Source organism: Calliopsis andreniformis, unplaced genomic scaffold, assembly GCF_051401765.1.
Source record: "Calliopsis andreniformis isolate RMS-2024a unplaced genomic scaffold, iyCalAndr_principal scaffold0155, whole genome shotgun sequence".
Lineage (NCBI taxonomy): Eukaryota > Metazoa > Arthropoda > Insecta > Hymenoptera > Andrenidae > Calliopsis > Calliopsis andreniformis.
The window spans coordinates 354,255-364,759 of record NW_027480564.1 but is presented as its reverse complement, the minus strand read 5'-3'; the positions used below and the strand labels follow the sequence as shown (position 1 = coordinate 364,759).

Sequence of the window (10,505 nt, the reverse complement as noted above, 5' to 3'; positions counted from 1 at the left end):
GCTCAATTCTCAACCCTCAAGCCTCAGTCCTCAATCCTCAATCCTCAATCCTCAAACGTCAATCCTCAACCGTCAGTCCTCGTCCTCAATCCTCAACCCTCAATCCTCAATGCCCAATCTTCAATCTCCAATCCTAGATACTCAATCCTCAATCCTCAATCCCCAATCTTCAATCCTCAATAACCAATCTCCAATCCTAGATCCTCAATCCTCAATCCTCAATCCCCAATCTTCAATCCTCAATAATCAATCTCCAATCCTAGATCCTCAACCCTCAATCCTCAATCCTCAATCCTCAGTCCTCAATATTCAATCTTCAATCCTCAATCCTCAATCCTCAATCCTCAATCCTCAATCCTCAGTGATCAATACTCAATCTTCAATACTCAATCATCGATCCTCAACCCTCAATCCTCAATCCTCAATCCTCAATCCTCATTTCTCAAACCTCAATTCTCAACCCTCAGTCCTCATCCTCAATTCTCAATCCTCAATCCTCAATCCTCAATCCTCAATTCTCAATACTCAATCTTCAATCCTCAATCCTCAATCCTCAATCCTCATTTCTCAAACCTCAATCCTCAACCCTCAGCACTCATCCTCCATCATCAATCCTCAATCCTCAATCCTCAACCTTCAATCCTCAGTACTCAATATTCAATCCCCAATCCTCAATCCTCAATCCTCAATCCTCAATCCTCAATCCTCAACCCTCAATCTTCATTCCTCAAACCTCAATCCTCAACCCTCAGTCCTCATCCTCAATTCTCAATCCTCAGTCCTCAATCCTCAATACTCAATCCTCAATCCTCAATCCTCAATACACAATCTTCAATCGTCAATCCTCAATCGTCAATCCTCAATCCTCAATCTTCAATCCTCAATACTCAATTTTCAATCCTCAATCCTCAATCCTCAATCCCCAATCTTCAATCCTCAATAATCAATCTCCAATCCTAGATGCTCAACCCTCAATCCTCAATCCTCAATCCTCAATCCTCACTCTTCAATCCTCAATACCCAATCCTCAATCTTCAATCCTCCATCAACAATCCTGAATTCTCAATCCTCAATCCTCAGTCCTCAGTCGTCAAACCTCAATCCCCGACCCTCAGCCCTCATCCTCAATCTTCAGTCCTCAATCCTAAGTCCTCAGTCCTCAAACCTCAATCCTCAACCCTCAGACATCATCCTCAATCCTTAATCCTCAATCCTCAATCCTCAACCTTCAATCCTCAATACTCAATCTTCAATCCTCAATCCTCAGCCCTCAAACCTCAATACTGAATCCTCAATACTCAACCTTCAATCCTCAATCTTCAGTCCTCAGTACTCAACCATCGATACTCAATTCTCAGTACTCAATAGAATATCCTGAATTCTCAGGATTCAATACTCAAACCTCAATCCTCAACCCTCAGCCCTCATCCTCCATCATCAATCCTCAATCCTCAATCCTCAATCTTCAATCCTCAGTACTCAATATTCAATCCCCAATCCTCAATCCTCAATCCTCAATCCTCAATCCTCAATCCTCAATCATCAACCCTCAATCCTCATTCCTCAAACCTCAATCCTCAACCCTCAGTCCTCATCCTCAATTCTCAATCCTCAATCCTCAATCCTCAATTCTCAATCTTCAATCCTCAATAATCAATCTCCAATCATAGATCCTCAATCCACAATCTTCAATCCTTAATTCTCAATCTTCAATCCTCAATACCCAGTCTTCAATCTTCAATCCTCAATGCTCAATCCTCACTGCTCAATCCTCAGTCCTCAATCCTCAGTCCTCAATCCTCAAACCTCAACCCTCTACCGTCAGTCCTCGACCTCAATCCTCAAACCTCAATCCTCAATCCTCAATATTCAATCATCAATACTCAATCTTCAATCCTCAATCCTCAATCCACAATCCTCAATCCTCAACCCTCAATATTCAACACACAACCCCCAGCCATGAATCCTCAATACTCAACCATCAATGCTCAACTCTCAATACTCAACAGAATATCCTGAATTCTCAGGACTCAATACTCAAACCTCAATCTGTCGCGTAGCGAACCCTCTTACATTATTTGTCGTAGCAGCAGTAAATATCCAAGGAACCGTTACTTGCCAAAATTTAGTTTATTAGCTGTCGACACGTTGTACCAGGGTTTGAATTTAGTCATAATTTTTATGTTTTCCATATGTTCACTCCAAGTCGAGGTGCTCCTTGGTTTTTTATTGCTAGCTGTAAAGCATTAGTCGGATTAGCGGCGTGGGTCATCGGGGATGCAGTCGGTAACTTCCGATGACCGTTGGAAAAACCCAGAAATTCCCACTTCTAGCTTAATTCTGTCAACCCACTCCGTTTGAACTCTGTTTTCTTGTTACCCCCTCTTTTTTACAAAGACCAATGAGATGTACGCTTAATTTGAAACAGCACAACCTAACGTATAAATATGAAGACTGCCGCGAGAATTGGTGATTTTTGCTTCGTATTTGTCCGACAAACGAGAATAAAGTTCATTAGAGAAAAGGTTTTGAATCACTACAAACAACAATTTATACAGTCCACTATCGAGCTAAAAGTATTCGCACAAGGTTAATTCGGCGTGCGAAGTGTAAGTTCATCTATCTCATAAGATAGAAAACGCACACAAACATTTTGGTCCTTCGAGCCGGATACTTGGTGACAAAGGAACTTGTGCAGTGCAGTGAACACTAAGGAGTGCATCAGCTTTGGTTATCGAAAGCGTTGCTTATTAGTGTTGGAGTTTGGCTTAGAACAAGAAGCTTCAACTTGATACGTCTGGATCTTAGTCTCTATGCAAAGAGGGCAGATCAGCAGTATCACCGTATGGGATACTTCAACCAAGGAAGCAGCCTATAGGACACCTCAACCAAGGAAGCAGCCTATAGGACACCTCAATCAAGGAAGCAGTCTATTTGGACACCTTAACCGGGGAAGCAGCCACCGGACAACGGATCATTTAGGAGCGACACATCGAAGCATCACCGAGGCATCGTAACAGCATCATCGAGAGAACGCAAAGTCGTTGAGGAACTGCAGCAACATCGCAACCGTCCCAGAAGTTCAAGAGTCTGAAGGTTTAGTATACGAATCACCATTTCCTTAGCATATTTCCCTTCGTATAAATAGCATCGATCTTGATTTCGTTTGTTATATTAACTGTCGGTGTAACATGGCTAATACGCAAGAATCAGTGCAATTGAAGAGTCTTAGGAGACAGCGGGCTTCGATAAAGGGACAGCTTACACGTATAGAGACCTATTTGAAGGAGGGCGAGCATGTAGAGGTACACGACTTACAAATTCGTAAGGAAAGGGTAGTAGAGTTGGGCAAATCGTTTGAAGAAGTTCAGCTGGGTATAGAACTAGAGGATGAAGTTTCAAATCATGACATCGAAAGAGAACAGTTTGAACGTAATTATTTCAAAATAGTTAGTACAATTAACAGACAGCTTGAGGGATTGCGACCTTCGAATGCAGCAACAAGTTCAGTTAGAAAGGCGGATTCACCAAATACAGTGATGATAAAACAAGAGAACACGCTTCTACCAAAAATAGAGATCAAACCATACGACGGCAATCCAATTGAGTGGCATAGTTTTCACGACACCTTTAAAACATTAGTCCATGATAATCTAGACATACCATCGGTGCAGAAATTTCACTTATTGAAAAATGCTTTACGCGGGGAAATCGCGTCGGTCGTTTCCGCTTTGAATGCGTCAGAGCCTAATTACCTGGTAGCTTGGGATTTGCTGCAAAAGCGGTGCAATAAACCGCGTCAAATAGTTCAATCTCATTTAAAGGTTTTGTTTGAATTGCCAGAAGTAATGCGCGACGCACCTGCGAATTTAAGGTCTCTTGCAGAACAAGCGCAAATGCATGTGAAGGCACTAGCGACACTAGGTCTACCCACAGGCCAATGGGATGCAATTTTAGTTTATATGATAGGTAAAAAATTGGACAAAATTACAAGGCGCGGGTGGGAGCGTACTTTAGAAAATGAGGACATGCCCACATTCGAACAATTATTGAATTTTATAAATAAGCAAGCGCGCGGTGAAGAAATTGAAATAGAAGTTCTTAGCTCACACAGGCGAAACGTGTATCAGGAGCGTTCTCAACGCAATAATGTCGGTTCCAGAGGTCATTCTTATGTAGCGACGGCAAATAGTAATAAGTGCGTTATGTGTGAAGGGAATCACGAAATATATCAATGTAATCAGTTCTTAAAGGCAGCCGTTCGCGATCGGTTAGAGGTTATAAGAAGAAGTAGATTGTGTATCAATTGTTTTCGATCTAACCATGTAGTTAAGAATTGTCAGGCCACAGGTTGCCGGAAATGTAAGCAGAAACATAATACTTTGTTACATTTCAATAATGAAAATAGAGTCAATCTTAATAATAATAGTACACAAGCAGTAGATCAAGCAGGAAATTCCGGATCGAATGCAAATGCATTAACGGTCACTTGCGGTTCGGAAGTATTATTGGGTACTGCTCAAATAAAAATACTAGATAGATTCAATAAGGAACATGATTGTCGTGTGTTATTAGACGGAGGGTCACAAACTCATTTTATTACAGAAGAATTAGCGGAAAAATTACAGTTACAAAAACAGGCTGTTAATTTAACTTTCTCAGGCCTGGGGCAACAAGCGACCAAGGCACAATATTTAGTAAAAACTGTAGTTAAGGCGCGTCATAGTTCTTTTACAAGTCAGGTATCATTTATAACTCTGCCGTTTCTTACAGGACTGTTACCTTCACGACAAGTTGACCGCTCGAACATGCAAGTACCGCGAAACATTAAATTAGCAGATCCAGAATTTCATAAACCCGGAAAAATAGATGCATTGCTAGGGAATACATTATTTTTTAAATTATTAAGTATTGGCCAAATTAGATTAAGCAATAGTGCAGTAATCCTGCAAAAAACATTACTAGGATGGATTGTTACGGGCGAATCCAACATCCAACCAAAATATAGAGCACCCACCTTGGTAAATTCATTTCACATAGCAACATCGTTAGACAAAACATTAAATAAATTTTGGGAAGTAGAGTCATTCGTAGATAAGCAGTTTTTGTCAGCAGAGGAAAGAGCTGCGGAAGAATTATTCAAACAAAGCACCGTAAGGGATACAGACGGCAGATATTGTGTCAGGCTGCCCTTTAATGAGCGAAAACAGCTCTTAGGGAATTCGCGAGAAGTAGCACTTAAGAGATTTTATGCATTGGAACGCAAATTACATTTGAATAAAGGATTACTAGATAGTTATAGTGAATTTTTGAAGGAATATGAGCAACTGGGACACATGACACAGGTCAGTGTAAAGGAAACAAGCAAGGGCTTTTACCTGCCGCACCACGCGGTGGTAAAAGAGTCCAGTGAAACAACTAAAGTACGTGTAGTATTCGACGCTTCCGCAAAAAGTTCAACTGGGGTTTCACTTAATGAAACGCTATTAATTGGGCCTAATTTGCAGGACACTTTATATAAATTATTACTCCGATTTCGTTCGTACTCATATGTTTTGACAGCAGATATTGAAAAAATGTTTAGACAAGTTAAAGTACATGCTGAGGATAGGAGTTACCAAAGGATCCTATGGCGCAATTCGCAAGATCAACCTGTCAAAACATATGAACTAAATACTGTAACCTACGGAACAGCATCAGCTCCGTTTTTAGCGGTACGTTGTTTACAGCAGCTGGCTAACGATGAACAGAACAAATTTCCCAGAGCAGCAGCTATATTCAAAAGGGATTTTTACATGGACGATTTGTTAACTGGAGCCGCCACTCGCGACTTAGCTTTAAAGATACGGGACGAAGCAATAGCATTAGCAAGAGTAGGAGGGTTTAATTTAAGACAGTGGACATCGAATGATGCAGAATTAATTAAGGATTTAGATACAAGCAACCATGAACGGACTCTTTCTTTAGACATCGACGAAACTAGGAAGGCATTAGGCATTTGTTGGAAGCCAAGAATAGATGAAATTTTATATACTATAAAGAGCAGCGAAAACAATTCTAGATCGACAAAGCGTACAATATTATCACAAATAGCCCAATTATTTGATCCCTTAGGTTTATTAGGGCCGGTAATAGTTAGAGCCAAAATAATTATGCAAGAACTGTGGAAAGCAAATATAAATTGGGATGATTCAGTACCACAAGCAATTTTGACTATGTGGCTGGAATTTAGAAAGGAATTACCGCATCTAAATAAATTTTCGATACCAAGAAAGACTGTTATTGATGACCCAGTGACGGTTCAATTGCATGGGTTTGCCGATGCTAGTGAAGCGGCGTATGGGGCTTGCATCTACCTACGATCAGTCAATAAGCAAGGCAGCTGTAAAGTTAGTTTATTGTGTGCCAAATCACGAGTTGCCCCGGTAAAAAGCATATCATTGCCTCGCTTAGAACTGTGTGCAGCTAAGTTGTTAGCTAATTTGCTTAAGGAGAGCCGTAGCGCATTGAGTCATATTCGGGTTGAAAGGACTGTATTATGGTCAGATTCTACAATCACTTTGCATTGGATTAAAACATCGCCTCATCTGTTAAAGACATTTATAGCAAATAGGGTCAGCGAGATTCAGGAACAGACGGATGTTCAAGCCTGGCGACATATTTCGAGTCCAGAAAACCCTGCGGATTTTATATCCAGAGGTTTAACGCCAGTGCAGATCCTAAATAATCAATTGTGGTTAAAGGGTCCGCATTGGCTTTCAAAACATGAAGACGCGTGGCCGTCCGTAGATCTTCCTGATATCGATATCCCGGAAACGCGTAATTTTAAGGTTTTAGTAGCAAGCCTTGATACGGCGTTTTTCATAGATAGATTTTCGTCAATAAATAAGCTTAATAGAGTGTTAGCATACATATTACGGTTCTATAACAATTGTAAGGGTAACCTAAGAATTACGGGTGAACTAACAAACATAGAAATTACAAATGCACATATATATATTTTGAAACTAGTTCAAGCGCATACTTTTGAGCAAGAAATAAGGGATTTGAAAAACAACACTCCAATTAACAAAAAAAGTAAGTTGCTCAACCTAGCGCCATTTATTGATGGAAATGGCTTATTAAGAGTAGGCGGGCGATTAAAACACGCGCATATTAGCTACTCACACAAACACCCGATTGTATTACCGCGTCGGCACTACATTACAGAATTAATAATTAGAGAAGAACATTTGAAGAATTGGCATGCAGGTATACAGGCTACGTTAAATGCGGTTAGACACAAATATTGGCCAATCGATGGAAAAAATTTTACGCGTAAGATAATTCATCGTTGCATTAACTGCTTCAAGGCTAATCCCAAGGTACCCGAATATATTATGGGGAATTTACCAAGGGATCGGGTGACCCAAGCACGTCCATTCGAGAATGCAGGTATTGATTATTGTGGACCATTCTTAATAAAAGAAAGGAAACATAGAAATGTGAAAAGGATTAAGAGTTATGTCGTTGTATTTGTATGTTTTGCTACAAAAGCCACTCATTTGGAACTAGTCACAGATCTGACTACAGAAACATGTATAGCCGCGATTAAACGTTTTTTCGCAAGAAGGGGAAAGTCTCGAAATTTATATTCCGACAACGGTAGCAACTTTGTTGGTGCGAGGAACGAAATCATAGAAATTCAAGCATTTGTAAATTCTGAGGAATATAAGGGAAATTTAAACAGATATTTGACAAATGAACAGGTCAATTGGTCGTTTTCTCCGCCTCGTTCACCGCATTTCGGAGGCCTATGGGAAGCCGCGGTTAAATCCTTTAAAAAGCATTTAAGAGCTACTATTGGAGAAACTGTGTTTACCTACGAACAATTTAATAGTATTATAATCGAGATCGAAGCTATTTTAAATTCCCGTCCACTAACTCCCTTATCCTCTGATCCGAACGATTGTATCGCATTAACACCTGCCCATTTCCTAATTGGTGGTTCGTTACAAACTCTGCCAGAATACGAAATCTCAGATATCCGAAACAATAGGCTGTCACTGTGGCAGCATACCCAAAAAATTAAACAGCATTTTTGGAACAGATGGCACAGGGAATACCTACATGAGTTACACACTAGAAGCAAGTGGCATGTCGATGCCAACAACAACATCAAGGAAGGGATGCTGGTCCTAATACGCGAGGACAATCTAGCCCCGTTGCAGTGGAAGTTAGGCAGAATCATGGAGCTACACCCAGGAGAAGACAAGATCATCCGTGTAGTGTCTGTGAGAACACCATTAGGAATTTATAAAAGAAGTGTTAAGAAACTGGCGCCATTACCAATAGAGTACATGTAATAAGAAACTAATTCATAATTTGTTACAAAGGCGGTATTAGAGAGTAGTTGTTTCTATAACATTGTACACGTGAATTTAAGACCGCGTTGCTATAAGTATATACTGTAAGGTAGTATTAAGATTTTCGTTTTGACTTTCCGCAAACCATTCATTGTTTAAATCTTTTGAACATGACCGTTCAAGGGGGGCGGTATGTCGCGTAGCGAACCCTCTTACATTATTTGTCGTAGCAGCAGTAAATATCCAAGGAACCGTTACTTGCCAAAATTTAGTTTATTAGCTGTCGACACGTTGTACCAGGGTTTGAATTTAGTCATAATTTTTATGTTTTCCATATGTTCACTCCAAGTCGAGGTGCTCCTTGGTTTTTTATTGCTAGCTGTAAAGCATTAGTCGGATTAGCGGCGTGGGTCATCGGGGATGCAGTCGGTAACTTCCGATGACCGTTGGAAAAACCCAGAAATTCCCACTTCTAGCTTAATTCTGTCAACCCACTCCGTTTGAACTCTGTTTTCTTGTTACCCCCTCTTTTTTACAAAGACCAATGAGATGTACGCTTAATTTGAAACAGCACAACCTAACGTATAAATATGAAGACTGCCGCGAGAATTGGTGATTTTTGCTTCGTATTTGTCCGACAAACGAGAATAAAGTTCATTAGAGAAAAGGTTTTGAATCACTACAAACAACAATTTATACAGTCCACTATCGAGCTAAAAGTATTCGCACAAGGTTAATTCGGCGTGCGAAGTGTAAGTTCATCTATCTCATAAGATAGAAAACGCACACAAACACAATCCTCAACCCTCAGCCCTCATCCTCCATCCTCAATCCTCTATCCTCAATACCCAATCCTCAATCTTCAACCCTCAATCATCAATCCGCAATTCTCAATCCTCATACCTCAATCCTCAGTCGTCAAACCTCAATCCCTGACCCTCTGCCCTCATCCTCAACCCTCAGTCTTCAATCCTCAGTCCTCAGTCCTCAAACCTCAATCCTCAAACCTCTGACATCATCCTCAATCCTCAATCCTCAATCCTCAATCCTCAATCTTCAATTCCTAATACTCAATCTTCAATCCTCAATCCTCAGTCCTCAAACCTCAATCCTGAATCTTCAATACTCAACCTTCAAGCCTCAATCCTCAGTCCTCAATCCTCGATCCACAATCTTCAATCCTCAATATCCAATCTTCAATTCTCAATCCTCAATCCTCAATCCTCAACCTTCAATCCTCAATACTCGATCTTCAATCCTCAATCCTCAGCCCTCAAACCTCAATTCTGAATCCTCAATACTCAACCTTCAATCCTCAGTCCTGAGTCCTCAGTACTCAACCATCAATCCTCAGTTCCCAATACTCAATAGAATATCCTGAATTCTCAGGATTCAATACTCAAACCTCAATCCTCAACCCTCAGCCCTCATCCTCCATCATCAATCCTCAATCCTCAATCCTCAATCTTCAATCCTCAGTACTCAATATTCAATCCCCAATCCTCAATCCTCAATCCTCAATCCTCAATCCTCAATCGTCAATCCTCAACCCTCAATCCTCATTCCTCAAACCTCAATCCTCAACCCACAGTCCTCATCCTCAATTCTCAATCCTCAATCCTCAATCCTCAATCCTCAATCTTCAATCCTCAATAATCGATCTCCAATCCTAGATCCTCAATACACAATCATCAATCCTTAATTCTCAACCTTCAATCCTCAATCCCCAGTCTTCAGTCTTCAATCCTCAATGCTCAATCCTCAATGCTCAATCCTCAGTCCTCAATCCTCAGTCCTCAATCCTCAATCCTCAACCCTCAATCCTCATTCCTCAAACCTCAAACCTCACCCCTCAGTCCTCATCCTCAATTCTCAATCCTCAATCCTCAATCCTCAATCCTCAATCCTCAATCTTCAATCCTCAATAATCAATCTCCAATCCTAGATCCTCAATCCACAATCTTCAATCCTTATTTCTCAACCTTCAATACTCAATCCCCAGTCTTCAATCTTCAATCCTCAATGCTCAATCCTCAATGCTCAACCCTCAGTCCTCAATCCTCAGTCATAAATCCTCAAACCTCAATCCTCTACCGTCAGTCCTCGTACTCAATCCTCAAACCTCAATCCTCAATCCTCAATATTCAATCATCAATACTC

At 40.6% G+C, this 10,505-nt stretch overlaps 1 protein-coding gene across 1 annotated transcript; it reads left to right on the top strand.

The window, feature by feature from the left end:
- Positions 1-2,447: 2,447 nt before the first annotated feature.
- Positions 2,448-8,345, top strand: LOC143187718 (uncharacterized). Its single transcript, XM_076391942.1, has 8 exons — positions 2,448-2,589; positions 2,632-2,656; positions 2,699-2,766; positions 2,809-3,013; positions 3,059-3,080; positions 3,126-7,434; positions 7,537-7,694; positions 7,749-8,345. The coding sequence occupies exons 1-8, from the start codon at positions 2,448-2,450 to the stop codon at positions 8,343-8,345; spliced, it is 5,526 nt and encodes a 1,841-aa protein (XP_076248057.1).
- The last annotated feature ends 2,160 nt before the right edge of the window (positions 8,346-10,505 follow it).